The sequence below is a fragment of the Aspergillus caelatus genome (genome assembly GCF_009193585.1).
Source record: "Aspergillus caelatus strain CBS 763.97 unplaced genomic scaffold BDV27scaffold_17, whole genome shotgun sequence".
Classification (NCBI taxonomy): domain Eukaryota; kingdom Fungi; phylum Ascomycota; class Eurotiomycetes; order Eurotiales; family Aspergillaceae; genus Aspergillus; species Aspergillus caelatus.
In genome coordinates this window covers 215,988-236,851 of record NW_022475280.1, presented here as the reverse complement: position 1 = coordinate 236,851, position 20,864 = coordinate 215,988, and the positions used below count along the sequence as shown (strand labels likewise).

The window sequence follows — 20,864 nt, the reverse complement described above, 5'->3', positions numbered from 1 at the left end:
CGATTCAGCTTCCAAGACTTCACGACGACCTGTGTCCTTTCGGACACTGTTGGCATAGAGATGATCTGTTGAGGCTTGGTAACCTTGGCGAAAGTCATCATCGTATGAGCCACAATACAAGAGAAACCTTCCCCGGCTGCCACCTTGTCGATCTATCGTGGTTGCTCAGAAGCTCTGTTCGGGAAAATTGTCTTGGTCTAGCAAACTAGCTTTTCGAACAAAAGATACATGCCATCAAAAATCCGCTAGCCAAAGGATGATCCAACGTCTGACGTGCAGTGAGGCGTTTCTGAGGGTCTAGGCTTATCAACCCCAGGATGAAATCCTTGAATACTGAATCCGTCACATCCGGTCATTCACTAAATGATTTGTTTGGGATGTGTTCCTCCTGTCTTTCTTCCCGGAGCATTTGGAATACATGGCAGCTGGTCTCATCATCACCAATATGTTTCATGAGCCGGCTGAGCCCCTCCTGATCGCTGAAGTATGAAACCAGACGTTGCAGGCGAATCAGAGTAGGCAGTGCGCCTCGTGTTTGCGAAAATCGTCGTCGGGACTAAAGATAACGCACCCAAAAATTGCATAAATACACTAGTAACACTTATTAATGCACCATTTCCTCATGAGATTGAAATACTTACTACAATGGCAAAGGATAACATATCGGTTGGTTTATTGAGCTCACCCATGAAATGTGCTTCGGGACTACGCCAATTATCATTGCCGGCGAGCATACCTTGGATACACCTACCTCCAGGAAGGTGTATCTCATGTTATCGTACCAACCGGACTATAAAGAAGTTTAAAAGTAAGAAACAAGAATACACTTGGCCACAGGGCTACACTGACACCTGACTTGATCAACGCAGGTTGTTTGCTTTATCAATGTTACTAGCAACAAGGTCAGGCAAGATTAATGCGGCATATATGATCAAGACTTGATTGTATTTGTCGTTCGTCCGAATAAGCTTTAAACAATGACAACGCTCCTTATAGTTGCTTACCCTACGCAGCAGGCTAATCTATCTATTCCGATTCAGCCTCCAAGGCTTCACGCCGACTTGTGCTCTTTGGGTCATAGTAAGGCCGCTCTCCTAGACCAACAACCCGATGCCCCGTCCGTGGACCAAAACCCTTCTCCTTGTAGTCATACGTCGCGGCGTGATAGACACTGCGGTTATCCCAGATAGCTGTATAATGGCACCACGTCAGATAAAATACTTCTCTCCCTGCGCTGCGGAACAAGGGGTGGTTTACTTACCTAAGTCATTGGGATTCTCCCATCTTAGACGAACTTGAAGATCATGGTTCTCAACGATCAACGAGACAAACCATTTCAGCAAATGGTCACTTTCTTCCTCAGAAAGGTCATTGACTTTCGCAACGTGAGCGCCCACGGCGAAGACGCTCTTCCACCCGGTTACTGGATTCGTCCGAATAACAGGGTGAATGGCCTTCAATTCATCACCAACATTCTCTGGAGCCCCCCGAGGTCCAGTAAAAATCTCGAAGTCATTTTCCTTAGCAACCCTGTTGAACCCAGGCTGGGCATATGTCGCAGTCAAGCCATCCAGGAACTGTTGGTAAGGCTTCGAAATGCGATCATAGACTTCGTAGCCGGATGCCCAGAGCGTGTCTGTACCGACTGGTTAACCTTCTATACAGCTTCAGCTTCGTGGCATTATTGACTCACCACCGCCAGTCTTGGGAAGCTCTGTCAATCGGAGAACAGTATAGTCACTGGGAATTGGCTCGAAGGTAATATCGCTATGCCATTCTCTTCTAGCGCTTTGCTTCTTCGGATGTAAACGTCCCTTGTACAGCTGGTCATGGTTCTTAGACGTGATGACGCTGATCTCGTTATCTTTGACATTGTGCTCGCGTCCCGCATTATGAATAGGGTGCACATGAAGACCAGATGTACTGGGCTTGCCGGCAAGAAGCCCCAGTCGCTGGATTAGCTCTTTCTGCAGATCATCGTCTAGTCCATCCTGTTTGCGAAAGAACACGACTCCGCGTTGGGAGACTAATGACAATCACTTAGCAATAGCCCCACCGATACGACACTAGTATATCCTTACTGGTTATAGCAAGATCGCGGAGCAGCTCATCAGAATTGGGAGCCCGCAGCCACTCAGCCAAGTTAGCCGTTGGGAACTCCCGGCCAATGACAGGAGTAACATCGAAGGAATCAAAGGAGTCGAGAACCCCGCTAAGCTTCAAGGGCTCCTTTTGGAGGGTCTTTGCTGCTGATACATTTCCTTCCACAATGGGGACCACCGGAGTTGTGGTGCTGTCAGCGACGGAGGGAGCCATTTGATAATGATATTCAGTGTCTTTTGAACTTCGTTTGTCTCATAGAATCTACATCTATGAGAATACAGATATGCTACGACAACCTGCCTCTTTATACATCCCATGTCGCCATGATGGTGACATCTCAACTATGCCGCTTTCCCGAACCCCGCATCCTAAACATCACCATCTGTTCCAGACAAACCCCAAAAGAACCATTGACATCGCTCAAATGCATCGGTAAGACTGTTTCTCAAGAGATTCACAATACCGTCCGCGGATCATGCAATATCTCGCCATCTCGTGTTGATCTCTGGGAGTAAACTGAGTGTATAGGACAGTAAGCACGGTCATAAACCGGACAGCGATGGAGTCATTTGACACGTTGGTTACGCCACCTAGTCACTACCAATCATATAGTTACTGATAACGGTAAAGTTATATAAGCGGCATACAGGAGGAAGAGCTAAGTATTCTAGACGCAGGCTGCGATCTCGGCCTCATGGTCATTCCTTTCTCGTGTCGGGTTAGTGTAAGCGAGTGCTTGGCGGTTAAGCACATCAGCCGGATGTTGAATAGCATCATGCAGGATCGTCGTTCTTCGTTTGCATTAGCGCGTGGATATGTAGTTTAAAACGTATAATTGGGCATAAGCTTGGATTAGGGGAATCTTTGTATCCGATGTCTGGGGTAGTTTAAGTATGATAATGAATAAATCAGTATAAGGGTCTTTTCTGGATATTAGTACTAAGGATAGTCAGCAATACATAAAAACTACATTCTGTATTATGCTTGTGTTCTCGCTGAAATTAACAAACTATACAGACTTTCAATATCACTATTAAATCGTATACAATCTTGCATTATAATATAATCACTAAAGCAACGTGTAAAGCTCTCCATGGGCCCCTTACATCAGCACACCCCCAATCCCCCCTATAACCCCCCACAAATACCTGGCATATCCATCCATCTTGGAATATACTAATGTGCAAACCTAAAATCCAACCGCTTATTTCCCTCATCCTTAGTCGTAGCCAAATAAACCCTCTTCTCCTCCTCCGACATAGCATCCCATTTCCTATCCCGACTAGCATTACGCCAAACATAGTACGCCTTGGTAAACATATAGATAAAAATATTCGAAACCACCAAGCCAACAAGAACACGGTTTCCCCTCTTATAGCGGGGCGCATCGTCTATCCCCAGTCAGATTGGATACCGTAATAGAATGGAAGGGAAAAAAGACATACCTTTCCGGTAAATATTTGAGGCAATAATCCCAGATGCTTGCACGCACATATTGTACACGGCAGCAGACACCGTGCGTGAGCGGACGGTGTTCGAGTTCCGGGAGTTCCAGGCGACTTGAATTGGGTGTGCTTTTTATCATTAGTTAGATCATCATATTCAGAATTAAGGACTGGGTAGGGTGAACATACCTGAAGGAATAGATAAGAAAATAGTCAAAATAACCCATGCAACCCACTTATTGATACTATTTATATCGACAACATAGAGGTAGATCACGAATGGCAGGGCCCAGAACTGAGTGAACATTGCTGCCCAGGTCAACTGGCCGAATCTCTCCGATAGGTATGTGAGGATAAGCATGGTGGGGATCTGGGCGAATGTGTAAGGGATCGTGAGGAGATTTGTAACGAATGTGTTGAAGCCCATGCCTCGTAGTGTGAGTGTTAGATATTGACCGGGTGGCGTCATGGGAGTGAGCCATGTGAGGCCGAGAGCGTAGAGGGGCCAGAGGTCGTAGTCGCAGAGACTTTTCCAGAGGAGTTTGGGTGTTATGGGTTCGCGGTTGTGCATTGTGCCTTTGCTTGGGTCGTCGCGGATGATGCGGTTTACCATTATTGTTTCTTCGCTGGAGGACGTTGTTAGATTTTGTATCAGGTGAAAATGGAAGCGAGGTATGTGGTGAAGAAGGACTTACCGTGGAGTGAACCAGCCTTTCTTACCTCTCGACCAGTTGGCAGTTTGACAAGGTCCTGGCGGCATTAGGATGAAAGCGATGAGGCCAACCAGCAGGGTTATGAGGCCCTTTTTTTTTTTTATTACTGTTAGCTATTGTCAAGACCTTAGGGGAATTGTGTTCCGTACTTCAAGGAGGAATAGCCATCGCCAGCCTGCCTGGCCTTGAACGCCACGTAGGCGCAATAGCCCGAACGCTAGAAAGCTGGCGAGGATATCAGCCAGGTTGTAAGCTGTCCAGAAAAAGCTAAGTCGGACAGATAGCTCATGCGATTTATAGAAATAGGACAGATAAAGAATGATCTGTCTCGTATAAGCAGAATGAGCAAGTGGTCCTGTGTTGCCAACTCACATCGGGAATGAATCCACCCTGGAGAAGTCCAAGAAGAGCCCGACAGGCGAGGAAGGACGATCGACCCTTGAGCCCGTATTGAGCCATACCAACCGCCGACCAAAGGGTCATTTGCGTAGGAATCCACCTGTCCGGTCCTATCCATTTGCTGACGAGTTGAGAGGGAAGTTCCGCGCAGAGGAAAGAGAGTTTGAAAACAGTGTTCCCCAAATTATAGTCTAGTTGTTTCATTAGTGCTTTGTATGGACTTTGGTGATACTATTGGGACCAACCATTAGTGGTGAGATTCAAGTCCTTGAGGAAGTTGTCTGTTAATGCCTGGTGAAGGTTTGCTCGATCCAACTCTAGAGCCATGAACATGATAGCGGTAAATATCATGATTCGAGTATCAATCTTGCGGATTACCCGGTTTTCCTCGCCCCAAGTCCATCTTGCGGATGGGTCAAATCGATGCAAATTCTCCCAATCCTCGCCTGGCTGATATTCTTGTGCGGTGTTTGGATTATCATAGACCGAAGGCTGAGTTGCAATTGCGTCGGGATCGTACTTTCGACCCTTTTGAAACCAAAGTCTTCGCCCGCTGGATGGCTCTCCTAGGGGCGCTATTTCACGGTCGCTAGATGAGTCTGTCTCATTTTGCACTGCTGAGACAGTCTCACTGGCGGTCTTCGTTGTGCCAGGTAGATGGACTACAGGCATCCTGAACGAGTAGGATATAACTCTCCTGGTCCCAGAAGCATAGTAATAAGTGCATGACCTAGGAAGTTACTATAGTACTATATATTCTTTGGGCTTGGACTCTGAAAACCCAAACTACTACTGGGATTCCTGGCTGGGGGCGATCTAGTCTGTGCTAAGGTCAATCCCACCGTCGGCAATCGCACGCATCTTTTGGAACAAGTGGTACATAGGCTCCCTTGGCGAGCTTCGGAAATCGGCGATAAGGGGCAGCTCGGTTAGATCGATAATAATGCATTGCGGAGGTAAGCCAGAATGTGACCGTTTTGGGTAATTTATTGAGGCGCGGTCAAGCCACCCGCAATGGGGAATTGTGACATTGAAGTATCCTATGATGCCATCGGCACTAGGGCTCACCACCACCAGACCCGATTCTCGGCATAATTTATTAGAGATACGCCTCCTTAATTGGACGGAGATAGTGATCACTTTCCGAAGGCGTGTGGCAGCTGGACTCTGAAGCATGAATCAGCTTGAATGTCAACGTGTGCTCAAGCCACTCTACGTGTTCACGCTCTACTACTGAGTAAAGGCTTGACAGTCAATGCTCTCAGTCTAATTAGTAACCAACACTAGTATTGTATGTTAACTAATGTACGAATATACTCGGTAGTCAGCCAGTAACTAAGTAGCAGCAGATATCTATCTCATCGCTACTACAACAGCCACAGAACGTTCATCTTATGCCACAAATATTTCAAAGCTTACTTGTAGTCTGCTCTACCGGATTATCCCCAGGCACAGATCTGTTTTGTAAGACGCGCTGAAATGTTTTCTCCACATCGTGCTCTGAAAGCCATGTTGTGTTTGGTTTGTTCCGAACTCTTTCTACTAAAATCTCGTCGGAGTCTTTGTTTGTTGCCTGGGCCCCAATACCGTTGAGAACAATTTTTAAGAGCCTTTCAGTATGCGGACGCCGCGTCTCATCGTACAAGGCGAGCGCATCTCTGACCTCATATGCCCTTGGCTTCTGAACTCGGAACGAGCCCAAAACATGTCGAAAGGCAAGAAATAGTGCATAAGCGTCGTCAATGGCTAGCGAGCCTCCCGCGGCAAAGGCACCCCCGTGAGTATGCGCTGCATCACCGACCAAGGTCACTCGTGAGTCAAGCACCCAATTTGAGAGAGGCTCGCCAGCGTGATTCGGATAAATGCGCGTGTAGGGCGTTGCATCCACTAAGGCTTTGACCAAGGGATTCCAGTCCTGATTAGTAAGAATTGCTCGTCAACAACCATGTACTTCTCAGATCCCAGATACAAATACCTTGTAGCGCTGTCGTAGTATCTCAACATTTTCCTCGTCATTCCATTGTACATTCCTGGTCCTACCGCCCGTGTTTACCGGTAACTCGAAATTGCCGACAGTGGTATACTGGTTCTTCCCTGCCGCATGGTAAGCTACATCTTTGAAAATAGTTAGGATGACGGGCCGATACCAAGTCGAGAGGCGAAAAAGTTCTCCTTTGGTCCCCACTGTTTCAACCTAGTAAGCTCCACGAACCTGAATTGTCGCACAACATATGCCTACCCAATGCGTGGAATCTAACGGAAGATCCCGAATATGTGCGACAAGAGACGCGTCGAATGTCGATCGTAGAAAGACCTTTCCGGTTGAAAACAGTTGATGCTCGGGGACGAATGATTTCCTCACCTTCTAGTCTACTATGAGCTGCCTGTCTTTGGCTAGACATTCCACATGATGAATGCACATACCGAATGGATTCCATCCGCGCCAATCAAAATATCGCCTTGTGCGGAAGTTCCGTCCGCAAAGTGAAGTGTTACTTTGTCGTGAGATGCTTCCACGGAAACCACCGTTTTGCTAAGATGAATGCGATCCGAGGGGACATGTTCCAGTAGTGCTGCATGCAAATGTCCACGATGGAATCTTGCTGTTTCGTGGCGACGGACAGTAACGTCAGCGAAGTAGTCCTGGTGTATAACCTCATTTGTCTTCCAATGTCTAATTGAATTGATATCGTAAGTTTCGCTGAGCATCTGATATGGTAAGAAACATAAGCCGGGCCCGCTACCTGTAAATCATAGGAATAGCAGAAGGACCACGAAAAGCAACATCTTCGTCGAGAGCATTTAATACACCGAGCTTCTCGAGTGAGCGAAGGCCCTTGAACAACCATTGTCAGTTGAGTAACAACTTTGCGATTGCAGACTTACATTGGGGCTTATGGCAATGCTGGCGCCAATTTCTCGAAGCTCGGTCGCTTGTTCAAACAATTCAATCTCAATATACGGAAGACGTCTTAATGCGACGGCTACGGAGAGGCCAGCAATTCCAGCTCCGGCAATTATAACTTTTACCGTTTCTTGGGACATTTTGTTGTAAGTGATCCGTACTGGTGATTGAACACTACCAGGATATGGAGGATCGTTGCTCGTTATAGAGTTTCACACCGGGGCTGGACCAATAAGTAAAAGTTAAGGACAAGTACTTTCGGCAGTAGTCCTTATCTGATGTTTGTAATCATTATGTAGGGGTGAAAGCACGCAAGCCGTGCATGAATCATGCAAGGCTGTGTGAGTAGGGCACTAAGTTAGCGGATTCGCCCCGACTTTGCCCATCCCCGCATCTTGATAGCCGTTGCTGGACCCAATACGAATTAAAAGAACGGTTGATGCATCTGGTTATGTTGTTGAATAAACTCTGGCCGATAGCGGCGCAGTGGTTTGCTATCGATTGCCGAACTTTGCGTGATATGACGCCAATAGAGCGAATCGTGTGCTTTACCAACGTGTCAGTCTCATTGGCTCGAAACATTTAGCTTACAGCTTATCCGGAGTCTAAGCCAAAGGCTGCAAGGATCCGGGCGAATTCAGCAAGCACTTCATGTCTGGGCAGAGGATAGTCTATCCTGCTGGAGTATTCGTATACATCGCGATATGTAGAACAAAAACCACCCCATCGCCAGAGTTCCAAAAGTGGCCCAGCTTTCTTTGACACGATCGACCGGTTACTCGATTTTGAAGCGACAATGTCGAAAACAACGGTCTCAGACTCAGTCAGAACCGTCAACGATGCTGCTCAGCCACCTAAGCTCAGCCAACGATATGCTGATGAGAGCTATAAGCTCTTTTCAAAAGTTTCTGTGACAGATCCAACCGCAGAAGAGGCATTAAAGATTAGGAACAAGTGTTTATGGCGGATATTGCCCTTTCTTTGCTTAGGGTATCATATCATGTATGTCGACAAGCAGACGGTACGTATCCTCTTGCAGAATTGTACCAGCAATGTTTGACATCCGTCCTTTCTCCAGCTGGGAAACTCAGCCATTCTCGGCATTATGGATGATGCACATCTCAATTCGACTCAGTACAATTGGCTGTCATCAATATTCTACTTTGGTTACCTTCTCGCGGAGTGGCCGCAGAACTGGGCCCTACAACGCTTCCCTGTCGCCAAATGGCTGGCAGGAAATCTTGTCGTGTGGTAAAAACCAGCTATTCTCTTACTGTTCTCATTGGCGTTTCTGCTAATTTAATCAGGGGAGGTATTACGCTCCTTCATATACCATGCAATAGCTTCGCCACCTTGTTCGTTGTTCGTTTCTTTCTAGGGGTAGCAGAGGCATGTATTGTACCTGCCTTTCTGTTGATCTTGTCTATGTTCTTCACATATCAGGAACAGGCCGTTCTAATGCCCATCATGTGGTCGATTGGAAACGCCAGTCCTATTACCTCTGGTCTACTCTCCTATGGAGTTTTATGGATCAAGACCGGCACCTTTGCCCCATGGAAATGGTTTATGGGTATGTCCCTCACATGAGGAGCAAACAATCGATCTAGACACTTATCTAATTGCAGTTATCACTGGCGGAGTTACCGTTGTGTTTGGATTGGCCGTGTGGCTCTTCTTTCCTGACAATCCTCTGCGTGCCAGCTTCCTTACGCCAGAAGAGCGCGCGCAGGCAATCCTTCGGATAAAGGATAATCATTCGGGAATCGAGCAGAAGCATTTCAAGAAGTACCAGTATGATACCACTGTAACCTTTACATTCACACATATAACGTCAGTCTTGCTCAGGAACTGACAATTCTTAGATTTATCGAAGCAGTTAAAGATCCAAAGTCGTGGCTGTTCTTCCTACATGCCTGGTCTCAGGAAATGGCCAACGGAATGACCAACCAATACTCACTAATCATTAACTCATTCGGTTTCACTGTGCTTCAGACTACTCTACTGGGATGTGTAACTGGGATAGTCAGTTTCTTCTCGCTTGCCTCAGCGGCAGTGGTTCTAGCGAAGACAACAGTAGGTTTGGCCAGAGAAAGGAAACTCGACCAGGCTAACGAGGATTTACTAGAACTGCAGGGCTTGGATTTCCCTCGTCGCATACATTCCTGGAGCGATATCTAGCATCCTGTTGCTAAGTTTACCCTGGTCTAATCGATGGGGCCTAATCACAGGGATATGGATCCGCTCAACTGTCGGCATTCCGTATGCAGTTGTCATGATATGGGCTGCTAATGCATCTGCTGGACATACTAAGAAGACCACTGTGATTGCCATGTATCATATTGGATATGGACTAGGAAATATCCTCTCACCACAGCTATTCCAGCCGCGATGGAAGGTATGCACAAGTGACTCTGGTCCTGCTGTTCGCTACTTTTATTTTGGCTAATGAGGCAAATAATAGCCGCGGTATTATCCCACTTGGACTATTATATTAGTTGTAAGTCTTTAAATGAGCATTTCATTAAGTCACATACTTACTGTTAAAGGTCGCCTGCATCCTACCATCACTCATCATTATATATCTGCGATGGTATCTCTCGAAGGAAAACAAGCGCCGTGATCTGCTGCAGAGTGAAACACTCGTCGAAGACACGGGTGTGGTTGAAGAGGTCGACAGTGATGGTACCAAACACGCCCGTCTGGTGGACAAGAACCAACTGGACTTGACGGATCGTGAAAACCTTTCCTTGTATGTGCTCCCTCCGATTCGTTTTCAACTTCACTAACCATAGGATTATTGGTAGTCGATATGTCCTTTAATGTAGAGACGCATCTTGAACTGTAATACAGTCACACCTCTTTCTAAAGATTACCCGTATATCACTTTTCTCTCGGAACTCAGCTACGACGCATACCTAGCCTCTCTTTCTAACGTAGATTAATCTTTTCCACACATTGTATAGGCTCACAGGCCTGTATTTCTACGAAGTTAAAGATCAAATAATAATGAGATTCTCTGGGTTGAAGACGATTCAAAAACTGATGAAATACACTAAAGATATTTCCTATTCTTGCCTGCAAGCAACAGCATCCTTACTTCCAGTCGTCCTTCTCCAGCACAAGCAAACTATCCACCACCTCGTTATGTCCGTCATATTAGAAGCTAGATCTTTGCAACTCAGGGGAATTGGCCAGCACCCAAGCAAACACCCATGACGCATTTGTCGCTCTTGCAACAGGCGCTGTTATTCTCACAGTGACGAGCGCATCGGTCGTCCCGCTCTCCGAAACGGGTACCATCCACATTCTCATCATCCTCTCCTGACTTCGTCGTCTCATCCGCAGGTGCATACCGTTCGTAGATCTCACGCTTGACATCACGAGGCGGCTTCTGAGGGCCCAGGCAAACTCCATAGAAGCACCTGTCACCAGGGCAGCAATGAACATCAGCTCTGCAACCACGCTTGCAGGGGTTTTGCTTCCTCTTCTCGAGGGGGCTAGCAGGAGAAGTGCCCTCGTCATCAGCACTGTCGTCCTCATCCTCATTCGAGTCTTTCTTCACTTCCAATTTTTCTCCAATGTAATGGTTGATCTTTCCTTGGGGCTTGGGCAAGGTGTCGATTTTGTGCATAAGTTTCGACAGCTCAGGGTCAAATTCGATCCCAGGCTGAGAGGAATCCTCACGCTTCGCTGGCCACTTCCAACCTCCGGGCATTTCTGTACCCGGGACTGGTGGATGTAGCTGCTCCCTCATGTACTGAAAGACAAATTGCGCCTCCTCCTGGGTAAGGTCGGAGAACTTGATAGGACTGGTAGGGGCGACTGTGCGCTGGGCTACAATAGAGGTTAGTCGGTGTGACGGAAGAAGGGGCAGAGACCATAGCTTTGTGTCAAGTATAAGTGTACTGAAGCTAGGAGACACTAACCTTGGGTGGGTGTAGGATTGCTGTCAACCACCGTGGGATCGCCCTCAGTGGCGGCCACGAAAGCGGCAAAGACACACAGGAGGACAGTTGAGGCCTTCATCGTGAGATCCTCGTGAGAACGTAAGGTGTCGTAAATCGCTGAAGAAAAATGGCGTTGCGGGATAGATCACAGTTGAGAGGCTGAATTGTACAGAAAGGAGACAACGCAACGGGGCATGATGGAGGCTTTATAACCTGCATCTAGAGAACATTCACTTTGACCGAATGATGTCAGTGAAAGAACCAGAGGCTTTCCCGGGGTTGATTGACTATTGTATCCACTTTCACGTTGATTGAGCCAATACATTTGGAATGCATCCCCACGGTTCAGAACCATTCCATTGATGGCGTCTGCCGGATAGCCGTACAATAATTCACTGACGGGTGCATTCAGACCAGCCAAACCGTCTTGATCAATATTGAATATACACTTGGTCACGGTGGGACTCTTTGCCCCGTGGCGGCCTGGGCAGGGCGATAGATGGCCACACTAATGAATCTACCAAGATAAAGTATAGCTCAGGCCCACTCTGAGTGCATACATCGTGACCAACAAGAATATGATATGCACTGTATATAGCACGACGCCATAACATACAGACCTATAGTGAAGAATATCTATATCCAAAACAGCCGTTTCCGCGACTGTCACTGTCTTTACCATCCTCGATGCTATTGCCATCCATAATGCAATGTATAGCCTCCCGTCACTCAGCTAAACCTTATCCAACTCCCATCTTTTGTTCACCCAATGCATCAAGCCGCAAATGTAGACTAAGAATAAGAACAAAAGCGAGATCATCCATGGACTCCCGAATACATAACTAGCAGTTTCAGGTTCTTTGTTCCGCAAACCTTGAAGTTTGCCCCGTTGCTTGACCGATTATGCTTTCGTCCTGGTTCCTGACTTACGGCTACGTAGACTTGGTCGAGACAAAGAAATGAGAACCTTATCAACGGCCCAAGTTGCCCCGACCCCAATTTGAATGATACTACAGGAATAACGTAGTTATATAAATAGATCAAACTCAATCCCCACAATCCTTGACCCGCGGTGAAGAACAATACTACGTCCCTGTCCGGGGTGTCATTTGTAGGACGCACAGAATCGATTGTTCGGCGTTGACGTCACTGTGGGAAGGGTTCTCTTGGGTTCGTATATGTCGAGTCATTTATACGTCGGGTATTTTGGGTTATTCATGTTCGATACCTATTACTCTTCTAGACGTGGTAGTCTAGGGGCGTGGTTGATCAGTGTCATGTGAGATTATCTTCCCTCTATGTATGCAACGGAAATTCAACAATTGCGGAAGACAAAGGAATGGTAGTAAAGATTGGCTATGGTAATTTTGTCGGGGAGTTCAGCCATTGTAAAGTCCGTACTGTAGTAGAGTGCGGATGGAACTTTAGTAGAATGAACAAGATCGCTGTGGTAAGTCCTATACCGCTTCCTAACTCCAGTAGTTTTGTGAGGCTATCCAACGCCATATTCAGTCAACATAACCTTTTTGTGTCTGTCGTTTTCTATTCTTAGTTCATACCCAAGAAATTGAAAAGAAGAATTTCAGTCAAGGACCTGATTCTTAAACCCATCACCGGCCGTTCGTACCCTACCATAGTAGCTTGCGTCCCACATGTCTTGGGCCGAGGCAGCATCTCCCCAGATACACCGAGGGCACCTACATCAGACTGGCTTCACTTCGATCCATATGAAGTCGTTTACCCAAAGAAAGTGAGCCTCGCTGGACTTCCCTCGACAGCACTCCATTAAAGCAAGTGTACGTATGGCTAACTTCTTGTCTACATTGAAAGATAACAAGCGAGGTAATTGCGGCGACTCTTGCGATCGTAGATCAGTGCATTGCGTTAGAGGCTCACCTCGCATTAGCGTGTTAGTGATGTCCCCACGGAGGCGGCGGCTCACGTATGGAGATGTATTGGTCTTATTCATGACGTAGGTATGTCTCTCAATATTGCGGGGACCACTTTACTCACTTATATCCCGTATACTAAATTACCTAGTTATAAATTGGTGAACAGAAAGGCGTGTATGCAATTTGTTACTGAACAGGCACCAAGACTAAATCGTATCTGCACCGTGAGCAGGTTGGGTAAGTAGGCTGTGCACAAATGCAAGCTGGGTCGCTCAGACTAGATTTGTATCTATCTATTTTTACTCATCGTTGCTGATAGAAATATGGACGATATTGACCTCCCAGGTCTGCCGTGGTACCTTCGGGTCTCACATAATAGCCTGAACATTGACTGCAATTCTGATTCCGGCCACGTTGAGCGTTTACCGTTGAAGGTACGGATTATTGAACTAATAATAGCTATGAGAATATTCTAATCAAACTATGTGGTTCTCAAGGACGTGACTGATATAATCCAGAGTAGTAGATTGGATGAGTTAAAAAGATGCGGGTTAGGGGCTCTGGGTACTGTTCTTGATAGTAGACAAAAAACGGCTAAATAACAGCCCCTCACTAGAAATTCTCCCTGCCTCAGGCATTATTTTGTGCTCCATGACACCGCCACATTAATGCGCCACGGCTGGAACTCGTGGCTTGTGAGCTCTTCGTAATAGGAAAGTTTTATGCCCCTCATAGGTATAATATTCTCTTAATTGACAATAGTTAATATAAAAATACTCGGTCTACTTTGTTAAATGCGGGAAAGTGGAGGTTGGTGTGTATTCGTTCGATATTTCCTGTAAACAAGAATCAAAGAGAGGTCAAACTACCACCAGAATCAAACCCTTTAAGGGTTGAGGCTTCTACATGTGCATCAATAGAGTGTGGCTTATGCTCACATTAATTCTTACTTTATGTTTTGCACATATTCCAAGGAACTCGGTGACCGAAGTTGATGATAAATATGTCGTAGTATGTAGGAGGTAGGATATCACGCGCTGTTTATATATAATAGTACGTATAGTGGATGACCATGCGTCTGATAGAATTCCTTTAGAACCGTGTTAGATCGAAAAAGGAGATCTACAGCGAGAGGCCAATAAGTGCCAGAAGATACTACTCCCTATTCCCTACGAAAAAGACAACTCTCTCTTCAGTCTAGACGTGAATCTGTCAATGGTCAGCAGTTGCCGCCGAAGTAATCGCGGGCGGATTGACGCGAGACCTCCCGCAACCGGTTTAGCGTGCCTGACTCGTAAAACATCGGATATTTATTTATTTGTTTCCACTTTTAGCCCTTCTTTTCTTGATTACATACAACCCGGACGCACCACCGACTTGGCAATTGTCCAACTTCTGTTGTATCGCTTGATGCGATTCCTTCGAGGCCTGCGCCCTCGTTAGTTCAAGAGTCACAAAAATGGACAGGGAGCAGAAACCTTGCGCAGTCGCACTGGACCATTCATTGGCCTAGACCGGCTGACGGTGCAGCTGGCCAGACTGATAGGCCCGAATAAGCTGCCCTAACGGCTGCAGAACTGATCTTAGGGCCACTTTGTGATCCTGGTCCCCACCCATTAGTGTTATAGAATTATTACCTTCACTGTGCTACATTGCCGCCGAATTAAACACGCCGTCTATGACTGGTGACGCCCTGCAGCTCCTGAAGCCGTTCCTTTGTTTTTAGTCGTCCACAGACCCCGAACTAGGCCGATGATGCGCCGACTGCTCTTGCTCTCCCCTGATTCCTTTCTTCCTCCCCCCCTTTTGGGGGCGACCAATGACGACATCCCAACGGATGTCGCTTTTCTCCAGGATTTCAAGCTGATGAGAGAGCGCTCTCCCCCCCCCCCCCATCTTTCTCTCCTCCCATTTATCTCAAAACTCAGCGCGTTATATGATCGCAGACGCAGAATATGGCCCAGCACACAGTCGATAAGAGAGAGCACATGGAAGCCGGTGAAAAGGTAGGCCGAACCGCATGGTTGCTCGGAAACACGGAAAATGCTGATTGCAACGTTCTTTCCGCCTCAGACACAGTCCAGCCATGACTACGACGCAGAACACGCCCACAAGGAGCATGGAAGCGGACGAGGGATGATCGCAAGGTCTGCCACGCGTATTCATACGAAAAAATCTCTCCTGGGATGCGGTTTCGTAGCGGTATGTATAAACTCTGTTTACGCCCGGTCGCACGGTCCTGACTCGAGTGAAACAGCGCACATTTAATCAGAGTCGAGGTCCCCGTTCCGAACAAGATTCCGAGTCCAATTCGGAGCACGCAACGCATCGAAAAAATAAGTCAATATCGGGGGGTTCGCCTCCTATGAAACCGAGCCAGATCATGGATGAGCACCCGGAGCGCAATCCCACCGAGCTAGGGGACCCGGAAGGTCTCCATCCGTCAACCAAGGCCGAACCCGCCCAGAATCCCCGAACGCGTGACGGTAAAGTTAAACAGATGGAGAGCCATATCGTTGCCTTGGCGAGAGGAATTACCGAATTGGACAATGATCGAAAACGACTACAGGCGCAAGTTCGCTCTGCAAGGAGCGGCTCTTGGGTCACCAAAAGCAGCCGGCAAATACGCGAAGAACTGTCGAGTCTTGAGGCAGCAATGCGACAATGGGCAGAAAATTATAGTGTCGGTGAGATACGTGCGCTTGATAGCTTGCCGATCGAGGAGAAGGACGCCATCCTGGAACGGTTGAGTGGATATTGCGCGCCAGTGGATTGGAGGACACTAATCAAGAAGGTGCCCACGATGGCAAACAACATCCCAGCCCTTCTTATGCAGGCGCTGCTAGCCAAGGATATCTTTGGATCCATTTTCGCCAACCCCTTCTTTGCCTTCGGAGAGTCTAAAGAACCATCAACGGCGCACTCTGCCCAAACATTATCTTATTTATACGCATCGATGCTGGATGGTATGTCTCTTGAGCTACCATGGAAACTGCCTACTGAATTCTAACCAAACGTAGTCAACAAGGAAGAAGCCCACATCTGGCGTTCGCAAACTCTCCGGCTTTTGGCCACACCTCCCCCGAACTCTGTGCACAATGCACTATTGCGCGCGAAGGTGGAAGCTATTACTAGTGAGCTTGCGGTTGAATTCCTCGCTGGTCCAGTTCAGTTACTCTTCCGAGACCGAAATGATTCATGGGCGATCCAGCGCAACCAGGAACTCTACCAGCTTTACCACACCGCGGGTGAATTGGCCATCTCCCTGTGGACGCAACGATCCTTCATGAGGTGTTACTGTCTGGATGAGCTCCCTGTCTTTCGGGCAGAGCACCCGGTAATGAGTGCACATGCACTTCATCGTCAACATGGGAACGATACAAGATTAGACGGCAAGAATGCTTTGATTATAGTGCATCCGGCCATTGTTGCCTTCGGGAATGAATATGCTGAGCATTATGACCTATGTAAGGTTTGGGCTAAGGGTATTATCCTGGTGGATGAACACGCGTGATGCGAAGGTTATGATGGATATCGACGCTATCTGACGAGAATATTTACAGTGTAACATAGTTAATATTAATACATACCCCAATACAATTGGCCACCTTGGGCTTTATATACCCACAAAGCCTTATATCGGACTTGTCGCCTAATGGTAACACGGGCTTACATACAGCTGATACGGTTCTTCTACGCGGCAAGCAACATGCCTGCGGTGAGCCTTACACAAACTTTACTACCCAGTCAGGATGCAAAATTACTATTTCAAGCTGTGGTGATGCTCGAAACATCCTCATACAAAAGGTACCCTCCCGGACGACGAGTACACAAAGGGGGATACTATACAAAGAAGGTTGCTTCATCATGTTCCTCATATATGCTGATAGCTTTGAAGGCTATGAATAAAGCCACCCACTGAACCTTATTCACCATATGTGCTCAAGGCTAGGCCAATACGAATGATTCAACCCCAGCAGCTGTTCAGAAGTAATTGTTCACTCTCCAACAAAACACAACACCCATCTCGTATCAACACTTTGAGGGAATTCTATCTCACCTTCATGGATTCCTTACTTAGTAAGATGTGCGTAATAATTTTTCTTATGAGCTCGCGTCAGATGTTTACGAGCTGCAGCCTCCAATCGCGCACGATCCAGAGAGTGTCCCTTTATAGGTAAATGACGACGACATAGGCTGGAAGTCCTTGCTTTCACCTTATATGGCAGGAATAAGGTCTCAGGGCTGAATGGCGCTTGAAAACGCCTCAAATGGTATCCTGCTTTGTCATCACGTGCTGCCTGTATGCAGTCCAGTAACCGAGTCTTCGAGGTAACTGCATATCCTTTCGGCATTTCTAAACAGAATGGTCCAGCACTCAAATTTTTGTTTTGTCGTCAACGCGCTGAATGAATGCAGCCTGCTGATCAATCGTCTGGACCCCTAATATGTAGATCTTTCTTTCGTGGTGTGCTGTGATAGGACGGAAGCCGCAGGACCTGATCTTATCGATAAGCTCGTCTATCCTTATCGCGCTACCTTATCGCCTTCGGCGCATGTCTTTCCAATTTGGGTAGCCTACGTCAGTTGGACCAGAAGCATATAAAGTCAATGTTGATGTTGTTGACTGATGGTCGTCTTGTTGAATTCTGCTCATTCTTTTCTATATACATCATAATATCTGGCTTTCATTAGAATGGCTTCTCAGGCAAACATCAATTCTCCTAAGACCGTTGACGTGGTAGTCATCGGCGCTGGACTCAGCGGGCTACGGGCCGCATTGGGTGTGCAGGCAGCCGGGCTCTCCTATGCAGTTGTTGAAGCTGTCGATCGCGTAGGGGGTAAGACATTGACCGTGCCGTCCAAGAAAAGTGGTCCCGGTTTCAACGATGTCGGCGCCGCCTGGATCAATGACACCACGCAAAGTGAGATTTATAAACTTGTCCAGATGTATGGACTGCAAGTGGAAACCCAAGCTATTCCCGGCCATGACATCTTCCAAAGCCCAGATGGCTGTGTTTTGTTTAAACACGGTGAACTTCCAGTAGGTACCCGTCCATTCTTCGGCAAGTATATGTGGCTGCTCGGTGCTAATCAACGTGCACGTGTTTCTAGGTGAGCGAGGAAGAGAAGAAAGCATTGTCTCAAGTGCTGGCGCATTTTAATGAGCTCATTTCAAATGTCAATGTGGAAGACCCCGGTTCAGGGCCTAACGCGAAGGAGCTGGACAGCGTCAGTCTGCAGGAATACTGCATCCAGGCTTTCCAATCTGAGTTGATTGCGGGTCTCTTCGATACCATCATCCAATCTCTGATTGGTGTGGAAGCCAAGGATATGAGTTTGCTGGCTTTCTTGCACTCTATGAAGGCCGGCACTGGATTCGAGGCTATAACCTCGGACGGTAAAGATGGAGGCCAGCAGCTCCGCGTCCGACAGGGTAAGAAATCGAGCATACCGACCATATACTGTACATGATTCCTACGATGCTAACACTAGTCTAAAAGGCAACCAAATCATCTCCCAGAACATGGCAGCGGAACTAAAGCCAGGTTCTATCTACCTCTCAAGTCCTGTAACCGAAATCAAACAAGACCCAGCCACAGGAACCTGCACCGTCCACACAGCAAACAACACGACCTTCCACGCAAAGAAAGTTATCCTATCTGTTGCAACTCCCCTCTACAAGAAGATTACATTCGACCCACCCCTCCCTGAATACAAACAGCTTCTCGCAAGAGAAAATAAACTAGGGTACTACAGCAAAATCATCTTTGTCTTTGACAAACCCTTTTGGCGAACCGCCGGCCTCACCGGGGCCATCCAATCGCAGACAGGACCCTTCACCTTCACCATGGACAACAGCTTCCCCGATGACGAGCAGTGGTCCATCGCCTGCTTTACAGTGGGACGTCGTGGACGTGAATGGTCCCTGCTCTCGCAGGAAGAAAGACGTCGGACAACGTGGGAACAGCTCCGCTCCGCGCTTGAAAACACCGACCTACCATCCGGAGAAAAGATCAAGGTCCCGGAACCCATCAATGTGCTCGAGTATGAGTGGACCAAGCAGGACTTTTTCCTGGGTGGGCCTGAGCCGGGTACGCCCCCGGGTGTGATTTCTCGGGCTGGTAAGGATGCCGTGAGGAAGCCGTTTGGAAACGTGCATTTTGTGGGGACGGAGACTGCATTGCATTGGAAGGGGTATATGGAGGGTGCAGTGAGGTCGGGAGATCGAGGTGCTAAGGAGGTTGTTGAGGCACTTGCTACGTAAGGGCTGTTGTTGACGAGGAAGAGCGTTGGTAGCAAGCATTTTTCAGATTGAGCAAGAATGGGAATTTAGTCTTCGAATTACTAGGTCAATTGTTTTTGCTTTCCGATGTGTAATCTAAGAGTATATTAGCAAGCTAGCTGTGAATGAATTAGTCGATCGCACCTTCCTAATCAGAGCTTTCGGGTTACCTTTGAGGGTATATGAGCTTCAGGCTCCCAGGCTCCGCTGGAAGTCGCCGGAGTATAAACCCCCCCTCTTTCCCCTCCTTTTCCTTCCTCCTGCCTCCCAGAGTTGGCTTTGCTGCGCTTGGCCTTATCAGTGCTCGTAACAAGAGAGAAGGCGCATTATTGACAGAATGACTATGCTGCAAGGTCCCATACATTTTCGTTGAAAAGCGCATGTCATACTTCTACAGTCACTGTGACTTGATTGCGACCCCTGCTACCCAGAAGTACAGTACATCCTCTCATCAACCGATACCATCGATCCAAGTAACACCGACATAATATACAGGCATAGTGAATGATAGGTGGGACAGGTGAGAGGAAATTAGTTGGGAGTCATTGGGTCACATTACTACGCTGTTTATGCCTTTGCAGGTCAATCACCGTTGCGATGACTGGTAGATGGTTTTAATGGGACATCCTGTGAAGCTGACTATAAATCGGTCTCCATCACAATGGTGAATGCAAACGATCCTCAGCCTATGTACCTTAGATGCTGAAACAAGTCGGCGATCCCGTAGCCCACAACTGAAAAGCTTTTCATTCCATTCCCCGCCCTCTATCTTGCAATCATGCAGTTCAACATGTCCACGGCAATGCTGACTGGCCCTCGTACCAACTGACCTAGGTACTCCGACACGGACGGGTGCCCTTGATGTATTCCAGATACACTAATGTATGAATGGGGCAAAGTGAGCAAGGCCATTCCAAGCTGTCCTTTACTAACCTAAGAGGTATACTGGGAATAACGATACTGCGTACTGCCCTAAGCGTGGCAACCAGGGAGAAGGCTTCCTGATTTGGTTGGGGAGAATTAAGTTCAAATGTGAGCGCCGATCTTGTTCGACGCAGTTTATATCAACATTATCCAACATTCACCATCATGGAGGAACTAAGCTAAGCGTAGGATATCTCCATCGGTAATATGCCGGCCTTTACCAGCGGCGACGACTGGAAGCAGTAAAGGA

At 47.4% G+C, this 20,864-nt stretch overlaps 6 protein-coding genes across 6 annotated transcripts; 3 read left to right on the top strand and 3 right to left on the bottom strand.

Moving 5' to 3' along the window:
- Nucleotides 1-1,026: 1,026 nt before the first annotated feature.
- Nucleotides 1,027-2,316, bottom strand: BDV27DRAFT_153588 (TauD/TfdA dioxygenase family protein; the record flags this gene model as incomplete). Its single annotated transcript, XM_032071822.1, has 4 exons — nt 1,027-1,190; nt 1,262-1,636; nt 1,694-2,026; nt 2,082-2,316. The coding sequence occupies 4 exons, from the start codon at nt 2,314-2,316 to the stop codon at nt 1,027-1,029; spliced, it is 1,107 nt and encodes a 368-aa protein (XP_031932034.1).
- Nucleotides 2,317-3,279: 963 nt separating this feature from the next.
- On the bottom strand, nt 3,280-7,705 carry BDV27DRAFT_141643 (FAD-dependent monooxygenase/MFS transporter; the record flags this gene model as incomplete). Its single annotated transcript, XM_032069856.1, has 16 exons — nt 3,280-3,494; nt 3,549-3,677; nt 3,738-3,793; nt 3,872-4,174; nt 4,244-4,350; nt 4,411-4,584; nt 4,634-4,851; nt 4,906-5,235; nt 5,327-5,390; nt 5,939-5,943; nt 6,080-6,575; nt 6,636-6,754; nt 6,808-6,895; nt 7,085-7,334; nt 7,405-7,496; nt 7,547-7,705. 16 exons carry the CDS (start codon nt 7,703-7,705, stop codon nt 3,280-3,282), a joined length of 2,805 nt encoding a protein of 934 aa, XP_031932033.1.
- A 656-nt stretch (nt 7,706-8,361) lies between these two features.
- BDV27DRAFT_153585 (major facilitator superfamily domain-containing protein) lies at nt 8,362-10,385 on the top strand (the record flags this gene model as incomplete). The annotated part of the gene is made up of 9 exons (XM_032071821.1): nt 8,362-8,586; nt 8,644-8,816; nt 8,873-9,135; nt 9,191-9,356; nt 9,428-9,638; nt 9,691-9,960; nt 10,027-10,062; nt 10,112-10,314; nt 10,370-10,385. The coding sequence occupies 9 exons, from the start codon at nt 8,362-8,364 to the stop codon at nt 10,383-10,385; spliced, it is 1,563 nt and encodes a 520-aa protein (XP_031932032.1).
- A 358-nt stretch (nt 10,386-10,743) lies between these two features.
- On the bottom strand, nt 10,744-11,591 carry BDV27DRAFT_153584 (uncharacterized protein; the record flags this gene model as incomplete). Its single annotated transcript, XM_032071820.1, has 2 exons — nt 10,744-11,399; nt 11,492-11,591. The coding sequence occupies 2 exons, from the start codon at nt 11,589-11,591 to the stop codon at nt 10,744-10,746; spliced, it is 756 nt and encodes a 251-aa protein (XP_031932031.1).
- A 3,707-nt stretch (nt 11,592-15,298) lies between these two features.
- On the top strand, nt 15,299-17,035 carry BDV27DRAFT_121634 (uncharacterized protein). Its single transcript, XM_032065408.1, has 4 exons — nt 15,299-15,410; nt 15,478-15,606; nt 15,662-16,370; nt 16,425-17,035. The coding sequence occupies exons 1-4, from the start codon at nt 15,360-15,362 to the stop codon at nt 16,916-16,918; spliced, it is 1,383 nt and encodes a 460-aa protein (XP_031932030.1). The 5' UTR covers nt 15,299-15,359; the 3' UTR covers nt 16,919-17,035.
- A 978-nt stretch (nt 17,036-18,013) lies between these two features.
- On the top strand, nt 18,014-19,810 carry BDV27DRAFT_27870 (flavin monoamine oxidase family protein). Its single transcript, XM_032076205.1, has 3 exons — nt 18,014-18,448; nt 18,520-18,841; nt 18,909-19,810. The coding sequence occupies exons 1-3, from the start codon at nt 18,101-18,103 to the stop codon at nt 19,670-19,672; spliced, it is 1,434 nt and encodes a 477-aa protein (XP_031932029.1). The 5' UTR covers nt 18,014-18,100; the 3' UTR covers nt 19,673-19,810.
- The last annotated feature ends 1,054 nt before the right edge of the window (nt 19,811-20,864 follow it).

Coding starts and splice junctions, on each gene's coding strand:
- BDV27DRAFT_121634 (XM_032065408.1), top strand. CDS start 15,360: ATGGCCCAGCACACAGTCGATAAGAGAGAGCACATGGAAGCCGGTGAA. Junction 15,607..15,661: donor TGGGATGCGGTTTCGTAGCG/GTATGTATAAAC, acceptor CGAGTGAAACAG/CGCACATTTAATCAGAGTCG. Junction 16,371..16,424: donor ATACGCATCGATGCTGGATG/GTATGTCTCTTG, acceptor AACCAAACGTAG/TCAACAAGGAAGAAGCCCAC.
- BDV27DRAFT_27870 (XM_032076205.1), top strand. CDS start 18,101: ATGGCTTCTCAGGCAAACATCAATTCTCCTAAGACCGTTGACGTGGTA. Junction 18,449..18,519: donor TTAAACACGGTGAACTTCCA/GTAGGTACCCGT, acceptor ACGTGTTTCTAG/GTGAGCGAGGAAGAGAAGAA. Junction 18,842..18,908: donor GCAGCTCCGCGTCCGACAGG/GTAAGAAATCGA, acceptor CTAGTCTAAAAG/GCAACCAAATCATCTCCCAG.